Consider the following 16,538-nt stretch of genomic DNA (forward strand, 5'->3'; position numbering starts at 1 on the left):
TACTTAAAACAGAAGTCTGCTACATGGCTATAGTAATAATATAACTCCAAATAAATGTTTTACTACGTTCACCTTTCTGTCCATTGTTAGAAGGTGTTGATTTGCCACTGTCACTGTTAAGTTCAAACACACGGAGGTCAGAGACTTGATCTTCTTTTCGAATAGAGCTCTGTGTATTGACTTTGGCCACTGAATGTTCCTCGGAGTCTAGGACTAAGTTCACATCTGGTTTGTCTTCTTGTACCTCATCAGCTACTGCAGCTGGAATAGCAGAGGATTCAGCTGGAGCTTTGGGTCCATGGTAAGCAGGGTTGTCAATCTGAGTGATTGGGGAGATGCTTTCACTGCTCTCAGAGGGGCTCGTCACACAAACAGTTTCTTTGCACTGTATGTTTGGCTCCTCAGAACTGCTTTGCACATTAAGGGCTGGAATGGCAGCTGAAGATATCCTATACTTCTCAATATTTGAAACACGTGGTGATCCAGATCCAATAAAGTCCTCTGGGGAATAAAAGACAGGATAAATATGTTTTTAGGCCAGATTTACAGCAATGTGCTGTGGTTGCTTAAATAAAAGTAGCCAGTAGTGTACATTTCATCATCTACGCTGAACAGGATAAAGGAATCTACTGATTTTCTTTTGCAGTATGATTAGCTTAAAGTGTTTGTAAACTTCAGACATGAAATATGAACAAAGCATATCCCTCTATAGTGTGTACTTGTCTCAAATAATAGCATTAGGTGTAATTTCAGTATGCTGCCTCATTTCCTAGCCATCTGTATGAGTCACTTCAGAAAAGTTTTTCTGACACCAAGAGAAAAAAAAAAGTGACAGGGGAGGGAGCTCCAGCTGATTGACAGCCTCTGCTCTGTTTCTGTGTTCTGTGTAAAGGGTGTAGGGTGTTCCTTCCGTCCAATCAGCTCAGAAAACCTTTATAAATTCTGGACTTTGAATGGAGGTAGAGAAAAGGAAGACTGCAGATAAACAAGTACAATTTATGTAGGACAGGGGTGTCCAAACTTTTTTCAAAGTGGGCCAGATTTGATGAAGTGAACATGCGTGAGGGCCGACCATTTTGCCTGACATTCTTTGAACCATTGAAAATTCGGTCTAAGTGTGTCCATCCGAGCACTAATACACGGCCCAACAAGAATTCTCTTGCCTTTGTCGCGCTCGTTCCCAACACACAGACGAATGCTCTGCACTTTAGGGGGTACCGTTAATTCTTAATGGTACCCCACACATTGTAAAATGTAGGGTGCTTTTGGTGCAGTGCAATTTAAAAAAAAAAGCTCGGGAACTTCTTTCCCTGCATTTGTGAGTAGGGAAGTCCATTGAAATTAATGGGCTGCCCTACACACAGTACGCAGCCACACAGATGTTGCATTTATGGGCTTAAAACAGGTGGTGAGGAGGCAACATAATGCCTCTTTACCGCCATTCAAATGCCTCTGAAAAGAGATCTGTGCATGGATTGCTTTTCAGAGGAGCAGCAGTCCTGGCTAATATCACACACAAGCCCTACAAAAGCAGTTTTGATGGTATAAGATGGTATAATGTGCACACACACATACATACACATACATACATGCACACACACACACACATACATACACATACATACATGCACACACACAGACATACATACAGACACATGTGTGCACACACACACATACAGACACACGTGTGCACACACACACACACGTGTGCACACACACACACACACACACACACACACACACACACGTGTGTGCACACACACACATACAGACACACGTGTGCACACACACACATACAGACACACGTGTGCACACACACACATACAGACACACGTGTGCGCACACACACATACAGACACACGTGTGCGCACACACACATACAGACACACGTGTGCGCACACACACATACAGACACACGTGTGCGCACACACACATACAGACACACGTGTGCGCACACACACATACAGACACACGTGTGCGCACACACACATACAGACACACGTGTGCGCACACACACATACAGACACACGTGTGCGCACACACACATACAGACACACGTGTGCGCACACACACATACAGACACACGTGTGCGCACACACACATACAGACACACGTGTGCGCACACACACATACAGACACACGTGTGCGCACACACACATACAGACACACGTGCGCGCACACACACACAGACACATGTGCACACACACACACACAGACACATGTGCACACACACACACATACAGACACATGTGCGCGCACATAAACATACAGACACATGTGCGCGCGCACACACACATACAGACACATGTGCGCGCACACACACATACAGACACATGTGCGCGCACACACACACATACAGACACATGTGCGCGCACACACACACATACAGACACATGTGCGCGCACACACACACATACAGACACATGTGCGCGCACACACACACATACAGACACATGTGCGCGCACACACACAGACACATGTGCGCGCGCGCACACACACATACAGACACATGTGCGCGCACACACACATACAGACACATGTGCGCGCACACACACATACAGACACATGTGCGCGCACACACATACAGACACATGTGCGCGCGCACACACACACACACGTGCGCGCGCGCACACACACACACACACACACACACACGAATAAAGCCCTTTTTAACACTAATTTAGCTTGTAGCATAGTACAGTACCTTTGCAGCTTCCTCATTCAGCCGGGTACTGCACTGTAGGGGGAAGCAGAGAGCACAGCACACTCCTCTGCACTTTACTTTCACTTTTGAAGCTCACGGAGCTTCTCACAGTGCTGGGGATTGGGCTTATCTGACAGCCCTGCTCCCGTGGCACACTAAATTGAGAAAGACCAGGTGGGCCGTTCAAAACCGAACCGCGGGCCGCAATTGGCACGCGGGCCAGACTTTGGACATGCCTGATGTAGGAGGATTTGTTTAATCTCTGTGAATCACCTGAGCCCAGTCACTTCACTGGGTATTACAACAACTTTAGGTCTGTCACTGATTACAGTGTTAGGCAGTCAGAATCATTCAGGTACAATGTTGCTCATAAAGCCCCTCCCCCAAACGATAGCAATATATACAATTTTCTTCCCTTCAACTAGACAAATTGCTCAATTAGTCTATCACCAGAGTCAGTGTTGATGGGGGAATCCCTCCCACTGCGCTATTGTATTCTGACAGCAGGAGGATTCCCAGCCATCAGAATACAATGATCGCTGCTGGTGGCTATAGCGAATTGGTAGTGATTGTAGAAAAAAAAAAAAAGCGCCATCAGGCTGGTTATATTTAAGTTGATCGATAGATCAAAATTTGTCCAGTTCCTGGTGAACAGACCCAATTTCGATTTGCCTATAGCAGGCTTAACAAATGGCAGTGATGCTATTGTAGCTCTTAACCACAGTACAACCAGAAAAAAAGCAATAGAGATACTTTAATTTATCATGCAACCCCAGACAACAAGTAAAATCAATGAACTGCAAATGCTCTCTACTCAATTTAGACATTTGGCAGCTTAGGCTTTAAAAAAGTTAACTACAAATTTTAGGGTGCCAGAATGAGTGCACTGAAACTACAAAGTACACTGCCTATAAAGGTCTGCCTTGCACATTTAATCAGCAGATAAAGATACTGGTAACCACAAAAAATAGGCTAAACTAGCCAGTGAGCCATACATGATGAATGTCCAATTGAAAAGTAACGCCATTCAACAGACAATACAGGTTGACTAGAGTGTCCTTAGTCAGCCTTAGTGTAAACACACATATCCCAGTTCTCTCAGGGGAGAGGAGACAGACCGTCTGCTCCTAAGTAGGAACACCGATCGGTCTCCTCCCCAAGTCAGTCCCATCCCCCCACAGAACACACCTAGGGAACACAGTTAGCGCCTTGATCGCGCCATAGTGTTAACCCCTTCCCTGCCAATGACATTTAAAAAGTAAATCAGTGGCTATTTTAGCTCTGATCGCTGTATAAAAACGTCACTGGTCCCAAACAAAAAGTGTCAAAGAAGTGTCCGATCTGTCCGTCGCAATGTCAGTCACAAAAAAAAAGCCATAAATCTATCCCATATTTTGTAGGTGCTATAACTTTAGCACAAACTCAATATACGTTTATTGCGATTTTTTTTCACCAAAAATATGTAGAAGAAGACATAGCTGCCTAAACTGGAGGAAAAAATTTGGGATATTTATTATAGCAAAAAGTATAAAATATTGTGTTTTTAAAAAAAAAAAACGGCGCTCTTTTTTGTTTATAGCGCAATAAAAAACAAAACAAAAAAAACGATCAAATACCACCAAAAGAAAGCTATATTTGTGGGGGGAAAAAAGGACATCAATTTTGTCAGTTGTCAGTTTAAACGACGCAGTGTTGTATCTCAAAAAATGGCTTGGTCAGGAAGGGGGCAAATCCTTCCGGGGCTGAAGTGGTTAATGCATTCACTGCAATCCCCTCCTCAATCCAGCACTGTGCCCGTACACCTATGATATTTGGTAATCCTCAGCAATCAATCAATATATTTAGAGAGTTAGCAGAGAACTGAAAGCTAATTTATTTGTAATTCTCGCTGGTCATTGTGCATCCCTGTGTCTCACACTACATATTTAACTAACCCCATGCAGACAAATACACAAACATATATTATAAGACTGATAGGCATTAGATCACTATATGCTTACCTTCTTCCTCCTCCCACCTCGACTCTTCGGAATGTACACTCTGCTCTGCTCTCTGCTTCAGAGCATCTCTCCTTGCTTCTTCCTGGGGAAGTGAAATAAAATGAAATAGTTAGTTTCAAATACACAGCAACTACACAGGATATTTAAACACCTCAATACAGGGCAATTCTCACGTCTTGGAAATTGTGAAATTTACTACCATGCACCTATTTCAGTGCAAATCTGATTGCAATTCGTTTAATCAGATTTGTCAATGGAGCTCAAGGTCTCTTGCATGCGATACTTCTGTTTGAGCATCTACTTTTTCATGTTTTTTTTTTTGTATGTATTTACGTGCATATGCTTTTACACAATTTCACGCACATTCGCACACACTTATTCTCGCGTTTTTGTTCTGCACAGTATGTAAATGGACATTTGTGCGTAATCATGCGTATTTGTTTGCATGAGGCGTAAATTACTGACCAAAAATGCAGATTTGTCTATTTATTTTTACTGAAGAATGTAGAGCGCTTGTTTACGCGCCTGTGTGCATAGGCACATTACAATTAATGGGCTGTATTTTAGCTAAGTAAAAAACCTGTACTGAGCTTTTTCAAGCTGCAGCGTGCAATCGGCCCATAAGTGAAGATTTGATATCTTACAGAGAAAAACATAGAAATGGAAATATCTAAAAAATAGCAGTGTATTTTCCTGGTATGTGAGGGTGCCTAGGCAATCCTGTGTATCCTTTATATCTGAAATAAATCAGAGATACAGTGCAGAACAATGCATGGTAAACTGGTAACAAAAAAAGATAAATGGCAATACTAATGAACAGTCATTTATCCGTTGCCTGTCTTTTTTGGGCACAGCTTCCAGAGGCAGTTCTTTTTTTAAAGTGAACCTAAAATCAAAAGGTGAAGTTTTGCCATGTTGCTGGAACAATTAGAAATGTGTCTTAGTGGTACTGTGAAAACTACAGTTTGTCTTAATTCCTGCTGATAAATAGATAAGCAGTAACACATTTCATCCTCATTGAAGTAGAAAAAAAAATACCAATAAAAGAATGCAAAAACATATTTTGTTTTATTTACAGGGATTTGGCAAAATAACATAAACCCAATAATATATAAAAATATCAAGGAATGGGATCCAACCTTTGCCTTCACAGCTTCCAATTACTTGGAAGGATATGCAGATCCTGAACTGTGTAGGCGGTGTGGGATTTTGTAAAAATATAAAAAATAAAAAAAAAAAGTGGCAAAAAAGAAAAAAAGAAAAAAAGAAGCCTTCAGTTAATTCATTAGTATGCAAGACAAGATCCTGGCACATGCCCTTTTGACAAAAATCAGACATCGAATGGCCAACAATCTTACCATTTGTACAAGGCCTTAGTATAGGGTTGCACATGTCCTGTTTCTGCACTGTTTATACCAGGCCTTGTGTCTCTGTGCACGTGCCTAGAATATAAGCCATTTAAAATAGCAGTCCTGTTGTAAACTTATGCTTTGTGAAATCTGTGATGCACATTTTTGTTTGAATGAGTTGCTGGTGCTGATTCAATTCTGCATTTGTTTTGGAAGATATCGTTTTTTTGTCTACCCACTATATGTAAGGCGAGGAAAACAATGCAGTCCATTACAGCACCAACATAATTCATCTCCAACCTCAGATTAGGTAGCACAGGACTGGGTCCCAGAATCTGCTCACTAGAGTGATCTTCTGTTCAGAGCCTATAACTGGGCTGGAAACATAGCTTTCTGTATCCAAATGACCAGCTCAGTGACTGCTTCCCTGGATATGGATTCAGAGAGGATGGAAGACCTGCATCTGTCTGCTGCAACCTGGTCTCCAAACCTCAAGCAACAATTCTGGTACCATCTGTACTGACACTGGCCTTCAGCAGGCTGGACAATCTGCCATATCAGTGGTCCAGGGATCTCTCAGCACAGGATCCTAAACAGAAGGAATATTAGTAATCGTTTCTTTTAAAATGGCACTTTTACTAGAACTTCTGACTTTATCTTCTGTGACTCCATGTATGTGGGCCTTTTTGAGTGGTGCTATTGTGAAGGTTGTGCTGATAAAAAGGGAATGTGTCCTGGGTGGCAGGTATGTATGCCCTCGGTTTTTTGCAGCAAGTTCTGGGCCCTTTAAGAGAAGCAATCGGGTTAACACACCAGGGGGCTGATAAAAGAAGTGGAGAGGAGTTGAACGAGCTTGGGAGTGTGCACCTGTGTGGAGTAATGGAAAACCCCTGCTGCTGGCTGGGCTCTGTTGTGCTTCTGTGGCCAGGACTTTTGTTGCATGGAAAATCTTCATGCTGAAGTAAGCATAGTTCTGTTTATCTTGAATTTATGTTAACCCCAAGAAGAGCCTTTGCGTTTGTTTGCTGTTTGGGACTGTTATTTTGCAGCCGACAAACTACCGTATTTATTGGCGTATAACACGCACCTTCATTTTAAGAGAGAAGTTTCAGGAAAAAAAAAAACTAAAATTTTCAATAAAGAACTTTGAAGCAAAATTAGGGTCACATCTCATCAATTCAGCCTCACTAGTGCCCATCTGCAGCCACTAAATTGCCCAACAATGCACCCTGCTCGGTGCCCATCTGCAGTCATTAAAGTGGAAGTAAACACCCCTATCGTTTTCAGCCAAGGAAGCTGCCATCGTTGCCTCTGTTTAATATTCAAATGCTATGGTGCTGCACATGTGATTCGTTATGACACCAGCCATTGGATGGTTTTATAGTTTGGCTGAGAGCACAGCCAATGTGCAGTTAGCATTCCCGACATGCCTTTTTTTTTTTTTTTTTTTTAACTGTTTAAATCCATGGGTTTACTTCCACTTTAAAATTGCCCAACAATGCAGCCTGTTCACTGCCCATCTGCAGCCTCACCTTTTCCATCATTGCAGCCTCGCCAGTGTTGGATTATCCCTGCTGTCTCCGAGGGAAGAGGAGGAACGAGTGCCGTTGAATTACACAGAGCTGCAATCTCCTGTGTACCCTGCGCTCCATCAGTCACAGCCACGCAGTGAGTGGCTGTCTGTGACGGAGCGCCAGGTACACAGGAGAACGCAACTCCATGTAATTCAGCGGCACTCGCTCCTCCTCTTCCCTCGGAGACAGCAGGGATAGGCGTATAACATGCACCCACGATTTCCCCCCCTATTTTTTAGGGGGAAAAAGTGTGTGTTATAAGCCGATAAATATGGTATTTAAGTTGAATAAAACCGTTTTGTATAAGAAGCCTGTGTGGTGTGATTCCTTGAATATCACAGGGTGCAATAAGTAAAATGCAGCAAGATTAGCTGAAAAATCTTCTTGGCCTGATCACCTAGAAATCAGACCTCACTGAACTATTAAACAATTATAAGACTGCATACCTAGAATAAATTCCTTGTACAAAAAAATGTATCAATTAGGAGAAAACCGAACATTATGCAGTATAAGTTGCTTGTGTTACTCTATTGTAAGTTATGCACACGTACCTGCTCGAGTTGGTGCACTTTATAGAAATACCTTTGCCAGAATTCAGAGTGAGAAACAGCAGCAGGAACCTGTGAGACATTAATGATTGCATCAAGTAACAAATATATGACAACTGACATGAGCAAACAAGCTAACTTTTCAATAAGGCGTGTAAAGGGCAATGGTATTTAAAAATACAGTAATCCAAAACAACTCGATAAACTAGATCAGTCACATGTTGTCAATTTAGTGAAAGAGGAATGCGTACTGCTTGCCATGACATACTACGCAAAATGACTGCTCATTACTTTCATACAATTTAAAAACGGTATATTCAGAACAGATCCACCTCATCCCTTTAAACCCGAACACATATTAATTACACAGGTTCTGTGGCTGATTAAGGTGGTAATTAAACTCACTTGGTGCCTTATCTGCATTTAATTAGCCTCAGAACCTGTGTAATTCAAAGGTGTTCGGGTTTAAAGGGATGAGGTGGCAACTCTAAGAACAGCACAAAATGTATAAACGACATTAAAAAAGGCAGGAAAGGATTGTCTTCATTGATGAATGATTATTTAATTTCTGCTATTTAATCAGGACAAACTGACAGCATCTGCAGTAGATTCCCCTCCCCAGCCTTTCATGCTTGCTGAGCCACGCTCTTACACTGCATTTCTACTGCAGCATTTCAGCCTGTCTATGGTCCCTTGGACAGGGTAATGACATCAGACCCCTCCACATTAGTATTTGGACCTAGAGAATAGTCACTTGGGCAGAAGCATAATCCCTCATACCGGGAAACTCCATTAGGTTGTGGGGAGAAACCACTAGAGCGTAGCCTGGTAAGTATAATCACTTTGTAAAGCAATTATTTTATAGCAGTAAATTGGGAAGCATAACTGCAAGAGAAAAACAACAAAATAATACATAATTTTTAGACATAGCTTAAAAGGATAAGTTCATGTTTAAAATAAAACTATACATGCACATTTTATTTGCAGGTAAAAAAAAATTTGCATTTACTATTTTTTTTGTAGGAGCCTGGAAATCATTGCACCCATGATCAGTAGATCGTGGGTGCCATGCACTACAGACTGTCCGTGTATCTGTCTGCTCATACATTGTAAGGGCAGGCAGTTTGACATTTGACAAGAAGAATCAATGAACTACTACAGCGCTCAATAGTGTAATGGTAGTTCATTGAGAACAACACGACAGCCGCAAAGGTTGTCAGTACTTGTAGTTTTTCCAAGCATGTGGAGCCCCACACGGCCACCTTCTTTTTAAATTGTTACAGCGAAAGGGGGGGATCCTGGATCGCTGTCACAATGGGGAACAATGCATTTTTAACATATTACATGTTACACCCTGAATATGTATTTAACCATGTTACAAAAGGTGAACTTATCCTTTAAAGAGAGCCACTTTGCCCATTTGTTTCTTTAAAATAACACTGTTAAAAAAAAAATGATGAATTGTTTCTCAATTTTTTTACTTGTACAAAACCAAATCAAGACAACAATCGACAAAAGAAAGTTCCTCAAAGCAGTAAATGTGGTATAACTTATTACAAAGTTACTGCACATCATCAATATGCACACATCTGAAATTTCAAAATTGATCTGGTCCATATAAGGTAAACAACTGTTAAGTCCTAGGAAATATTTTTTATAATACTATTTTCACAAAATGAATTCCATTAATTAAAAGGGCAAACTTAATACTTTATCAAGGTTTTATTATGGGTTATTTTATTGAATATACAGTATGTTTATTTTGTTAATTTTTCTTAAGTGTTAAATTAAAGTGGAAATAAAGGGTGCGAAACTTGCCTTTTTTTTCCCAACTGTCCCTGTCCCACACTGGCATCTCTGTCTATGTGCATGCGCAGCTATGTCCACAAGCAAGCAGGTAGTTGTATTTTATTGCAGAAAATTCACTGCATTTCTCTTCTGCAATAAAAAGCCTGCCTGCTCAAAGTCAGTGACAGCGGACCTTTCGTTTTCGCTTTCATAAAAATAAGATATATGTTACTTCTTCTATGATAGAATAAACTACAACCTCCCAGTAGATTTCAGTACAAATATACATAGCCTAAAATTTTCTTATAATTAACAGTAGGATCCTATGCGACATTAGTTATTTTCAAAAATTTTTCCCCAAGCAGACTTTTAAATTCTTCCCTAGCTGCCTCCTTCTCATAATTTTCTCTCTTGCTTCTTCATTTCTATCTCCCCCACTTATAGTTACTAGCCAAGGTTATACAACTCCAAACAGTATACATATTTACTTATATATGTTTTTTTCTACACTACCGAATACATGATTCATTTATATTTTTATTATAGCTGACAACTGTATCAGCTACAGTGAATATCTATTGAGATGTTAGATAAAAGTTTGTATTGTAATGTAGTATTGGCTTTAAACTTAAATTAAAGTCGAGTTCCACTCCAAAAAAAATAATTATTACTGTTCTTAAAAAATAGGAAGAAAAAAACATTTGGAGACATTTTTTTTTTTTTTACTCACCTCTAAATGCCTGTTGCTAGGTGGTCCCTCGTAGTCTGCCTCCTTCGGCGCCTGGGCCCCTGACATCACTTCCCTCAGCGCAAGAAGGGAGATCTCCTCTCTCCCCTCCCTCTTGTCAATCATCTGGGACACGTGACAGGTCCCAGATGATTGCGTGGCTAGTCGCGGCTTGCGCATGCGCAGTGGGTGCCCAGCTGTGAAGCCACAGCCGGGTGCCCACTGTTCAAAAATGCCGGCACTGCCAGGCGGAGGAGGGGACGAGCGGGGCTTTAATCCCCCACATCGCTGGACCCTGGGATAGGTAAGTGTGCGATTATTACAAGTCAGCAGCTGCAGTATTTGTAGCTGCTGACTTTTAAAAAAACTTTAAGGGGAATATAGGTATAACTATATAACTAAGGACAAATTATTTATTTTTTGATAGAGTTAAGAGGGATAAGAAATCTTGTCAGTTTTTATTGCAGTCTGTGTCCCTATAAGGAGATTCACCCTATTTCTCCCATCCATTATCATTGAAAGTGAAAAGAAAATCCCAAATTTTGGGTTACCCCCAGAAACGTAATAGCGGGCAAATCTTCCAATGGGGACACTAGTTGTGGTGACCTGGGGGGCCCAAAAAATTTCCCTTAATTACCAAGGATTACTTATCACTTCCTGTTTGGCCATGAAATCTCCACAAAGGGACACAGATGGCAAAAAAATAAAAAAATAAAAAATCTGACGGGTCATAACCCTCCCTTGATCTATCCTAAATGAAAGTTTTGCCTATAGTTCTAATTTAACATACTGAAATTTGCATGGATGAATTAGAGCTTACCTGTATTTGCTATACATGTGTAGGTGTGAGGAGTCTCCAACAGGCATGTTGGTTCTGCACTTTACAACTGAACCTGTCAGCGGTCTGGATGACAAAATACCAAAAGCTGTTCCCAGGAAGAACAACTGTGCAGTCCTTGCTTGTATGTGGTCCTCATTAAAGGAGAAGTACAGCCAAAACTTGTTTGGCTGTACTTCTCCTGTGGCTGAAGTCGGTCCAGGGTCAGGCAAGATCGCTACAACGAAGTCGGATCCGCCCACATGCCTGGACCAGTATCTGGCTCAGCCTGCCGCTGAGAGCCTGAGTCACCTGCTCCTGCCCCCTTCCACAGCTTAGCGCTCCAGTGAGTGAGAGGGGGAAGAGCAGAGAGCAGTGACTGACAGTTACCAGCTCTCCGCTCAGGGAGCACTGAGAACCGAGCGATCGGCGGGGGGACTGATGCTGCATACACCTAGGTAAGAATGGCTCTGAAATAAAATAAAAAACATACTGCTCTTTTAAAAGTCCTAGCCACAATCTCCATTCTGTTTTATCTTTTCAATCAACTTAGATATATGCTGCAGGAGGAGAAACATTACAGGTCTCAGAACTATCCTGTTTAAAAACTGCTAAGCAGGTGGTTTGCACGTACAATGGCATATACAGAGAACTACAGAAACATACATACCATTTTTGTGTAGAGGGCGCGGATTGATGGGCTTGAAACTAGAAGTTCGGATATTTCTGCTTTCCGTTGCTCTGGGTTCCAGTGGGTTAACCATTCATCAAACAGCTCAAGAGGGCCTGTCATATGTAAATGATGTGTTGTAAGAGTTGTAATCAAAGAAGTCTAGACAAATTTCTCAAAACGTCAGTAATCAGGGCCAAGCCATGAGGCAGCAATTTTAACTTGTCAGCCTTAGAAAGGTGTATATTTTTGCAAATCCAGAAGTATACCAAATAGAATGCACAAAATATTGTATATTCTAGCCAGTCGTCAAGTAACACAAGCTGTTAAGCAGCACACCAATATAAGCTCCAACCCTTAAATGACTGCACATTCCATCTGAACAATATCCTTTTCATGCAGGGTGGATAAAAATCGATGATTGTTTTTATTAAAATCTGTTTTTTATGAAAAAAAATTCTTATAATTTTTTTTATTTTTATCAAATTTATTTTAATAAAATGCTTTTGGAAGTAAAAATCTACCTAAAGATAGTTAAGATAGTAAGGTAGAGACATTTTTGGTAAACTTATTCAATGAATGCACGCTGAAATAACATACACTGCATTGATGCATTCACACAATTTCACAGTAACCATGAGATAAAACAAAGTTCAGGAATATTCCTTTATGCAAATCTATGTACCCTACAAACTGTACAATTGAATCGGTTCTGATAATCGCCATTTTACTAACCTGACAGCTTATCATTCTAAATAGGAAACCTTAATTTTGTTTGCAAATATTACAGATTTTAACTACTAGCAAGAATGAGTCCTTACATTTAAAGAGTACCTGTCATTTCAGATCAACCATGGCAATGGTAGCACCATGGGACTCACCTGCTGCCGCCACATTCCGTACCTTGCTGTGTCACTATCACATCACCAGCCTTCCCATTAGACTGTCGGAGAGTCAACAGCAGGTCAGAGGAGGAGATGACAGTTGCTCTTTAAAAATTATGATTTAAATCAAGCCTTTTTACTAGCAATTTCAATCATAATTTAACATCGGGTTTGAAATCGACTTGATTTAAAGCAAATCCACCCTGTTTTTTCTGTAAATTATTTCTGCTTTTTAACCAGCCAAGAGAATAGCTTGTGACTAAAGATAGGCTTGGGCGTCTTCACAGCTCCACATACCTACGCCCGCCAGGAAACTCACATCGTGCAGTGCTAATCACAGGCAGTGAGACATTTCCCGATCCACGGCTGCACAGATCAGGAAATGTCTCAATAGCTGTGATTAGCGCTGTGTAGTGCGATCTTCCTGGCGGGCTCAGGCATGTGGAGATGCAAACATGCCTGAGCCCATCCTTCATTGTGACTTACAGCTACCCCTCCTCTTCAAACTCAGCCACAGCTCACCTGCTTCACAGCTTCCTTTCCTATGCAGGCACTCAGACAGGGCAGTCGATTCCCTCATAAAAGTTTACTTCTAGATGCTTAAAGTGGAACTTCACTCTCCTAACCAACATTGATTATTTGCATTCCTCATGCTGCTAGCATTTGTAAATAGATAGGAAAGTATATCATATTTTTTTTTTTTTTTTTTTACATTTCTTCAGTTACATCCTGTTTTTTCTTGCCTAGGTAAATTATGTCATACATCCCAGAAGCACACTCTCTTGCATGCATGCTTAAGTTAAGGGTAGATGGATTCCAGGAAGTAAATGCTACATTAATCATCTGCACATGGCCAGAAATGTTAGGGGGTGTTTTAAAAAGTGATTTATCAACAAAATAAAGCATGTAGACATGGATGGATGAGATAGTTTACTTTGAATATTAAAAATGAATGAAATTGTGTTTTTGGTTTGCTGTGCTCAAATACAATGAAGATTCGCTTTATGCAATCTGCGTAAGGTTATGCCTTTATGTGCTGCCAAATGCTGGCATACCTACAAGTCCTCATCTTAACTACAGTATGTACCAGTATCTTTATCAGGGGAGAAATACTCCGTTATGAGGCCATTGAAGCAAAACTTAATCCTAGAACAGTTGCTATAACCTGCAAGTACTTAAAGCATACTACACTCTCAGACTTATTCCCTAGATAGAGATATACAAAGTCTGCCATAAAACTCTACCTGATAAAAAATTTTTACACAAATAATGTAATAGCACCAAAAAACAATGTAAGTAATGGTAAAGGATGAATAATATAAAAAATAAATGATGATTGTGCAAAATGAAATTAAAACAATGAAAAACAAAGACAGAACATACCATAGCTCAACTTACCAACCAATCTGCTAACTGACCAAATTAACCTGTCCAACAGTCTGCGTTAAAAACAGGGGTTTAGTTAGCACACATTTGCAAACGCATGCATAAGCTGCAAGGCCTCTTCAGGGCACCCTGTGTATGCTTGCAGTCCTAACGCTAATGAATTTATGTTTATAAGTGTCTCCACAATGGAAGCACATGCATTAATGGATAGATGAGGGGCAGGTGGACTTATAAACATAAATTCATTAGCGTTAGGAGTTGGTAAGTTGAGCTATGGTTTGTTCTGTCTTTGTTTTTCATGTGTCTGCCCTTCCATGTGCTCCTTGCTGTGAAGGCCAGTTATAGGTGGGGGCAGGGACCTTTTGGTTGTTACTGAAATTAAAACAAAACAGTCCCAACTATACTGGTGCTGCTGGCAATAACCAATGAGCATAAGGAGAGGTAAAAAGGAACTCACATGGGCAAGCACCTAGTCTAGTGGAAGTGTTTCATACTGGATCAATTGTATATGCCAGTGATGGCGAACCTTGGCACCCCAGATGTTTTGGAACTACATTTCCCATGATGCTTTGGCACTCTGCAGTGTAGTGGAGCGTCATGGGAAATGTAGTTCCAAAACATCTGGGGTGCCAAGGTTCGCCATCACTGGTATATGCTGACACACACTATAATGCTAGCAAAGGTGGAGCAAATATAAAAAAAAAAAAAAAAAAAGTTTCTGTGTCACTGCTCTTCCATATCCTCCCATTATGGGGGCTATTGGAAACACTATATTGATTCCAAAAGGACCAGACCACCAAGCTGATAAAAAGTGAGCCCAAAGAGTTCCAATGCTGTGTCTTCTTTATTGCAAACTATAGAAGCAAATATGTTATGTATTGCAAACTATAGAAGCAATATGTACAAAAACATTCACTTACAATGGAAGTTGCCCCCTCATGGATAGGCTATTGTGCTGCCATGAAGGATTGATGAATCCCAGTGTCTCATCCTGTGACCAATCAAAAAGGAGAGGGGAGGAACACCACAAGAAAAACGTGAGCAAGTGAGGGTGGAAAAGTACTGCAAGCAAGAAGGGACATGTGCCAGACTGCGTGAATACCGGGAACCGAAAGCCAGAACGGACGTCACTGTTACAGTGCAGGAAACTCCTGGAGGGTGAAAAGCTTGACCTGATATTCATAACAACATGTTTCAGGGCCACTGCACCTTTGTCAAGTCATGACAGGGTTAGTCAGGCTGGGACACTGGTATTCATCACTCCATCGCACAATAGTATATCTATGAGGGGGCACCTTCCATCGTATGTGAACGTTTTGTACATGCTTTTAAGGTTTGCATTAAAGAAAACACAGCATTGGCACTCCTTCAGCTCACTGTTTATCAGCCTGGTCCTTTTGGAAGCCAAGTCTGAATGCTGGATTCCATGCAGATAAACACAATTTAACAGTTTAACAATAGTATGAACTGAAACTACTTTGCAGGTCCAAGCTCTTTTGTTGATGTTTAAAACTGAACACTAGGCAAACAACTAAATAAGTAGTTAAAATACATATCTCTTTATCCAGTCCTGAGACTTGCAAAGCCCTACCGTGAAGCAAAGCCAGCCTGGTGACCTGATTTTTATCTGCTGCAGTTAAGCATTACAGCTAGGTCGCCTCTCTATCCCCAGCCTGTGACTGTACAGTGAAGGAGCAGAAACCGCTCACACCACTGCTCACTCTGATCTGCCCTTTTGTCAATATATTTGTAATACCTGATTGGCTCCTATTGCTGCCCCCTCCACCTATTAGGTATAATACATGCATTACTGCATTATTTGTGTCAAAATTTAACAGGAATTCAGCTTTAACTATCCCTTAGTGAAGTTAGGGATTGTAATGAGCTACAAATGTGTATTCAGTTAGTATTTTGGCCATTATTTCTAAAGTCAAAATGTTCACTGAAATAATTACCATCAGGTTCATTGCAATATGTTGCTGGATCAGACTGCAAACTGTATAAACGTGCCTGAAAAGGGGAAACAAAAAAAAGAGAACATATGTTAAAAAAAAAATGGTAATACTGCTCATGCTTACCACAAAAATTACA

At 40.9% G+C, this 16,538-nt stretch overlaps 1 protein-coding gene across 1 annotated transcript in view; it reads right to left on the bottom strand.

Annotated features, from left to right (window-relative positions):
- The window catches only part of BSDC1 (BSD domain containing 1), a 39,849-nt gene that overhangs the window by 9,499 nt on the left and 13,812 nt on the right, over positions 1–16,538 (bottom strand). Inside the window, exons 5-9 of the mRNA XM_077482007.1 lie at positions 16,403–16,457; positions 12,178–12,293; positions 8,179–8,247; positions 4,705–4,786; positions 73–501 (exon numbers count right to left, since the gene is read on the bottom strand). Of these exons, the coding sequence (XP_077338133.1) occupies positions 73–501; positions 4,705–4,786; positions 8,179–8,247; positions 12,178–12,293; positions 16,403–16,457 (751 nt within the window). The remainder of the gene's footprint in view (positions 1–72; positions 502–4,704; positions 4,787–8,178; positions 8,248–12,177; positions 12,294–16,402; positions 16,458–16,538) is intronic.

The sequence above is a fragment of the Lithobates pipiens genome, unplaced genomic scaffold (assembly GCF_037356315.1).
Source record: "Lithobates pipiens isolate NorthernLeopardFrog02 unplaced genomic scaffold, aLitPip1_a1.2 Scaffold_16, whole genome shotgun sequence".
Classification (NCBI taxonomy): Eukaryota; Metazoa; Chordata; class Amphibia; order Anura; family Ranidae; genus Lithobates; species Lithobates pipiens.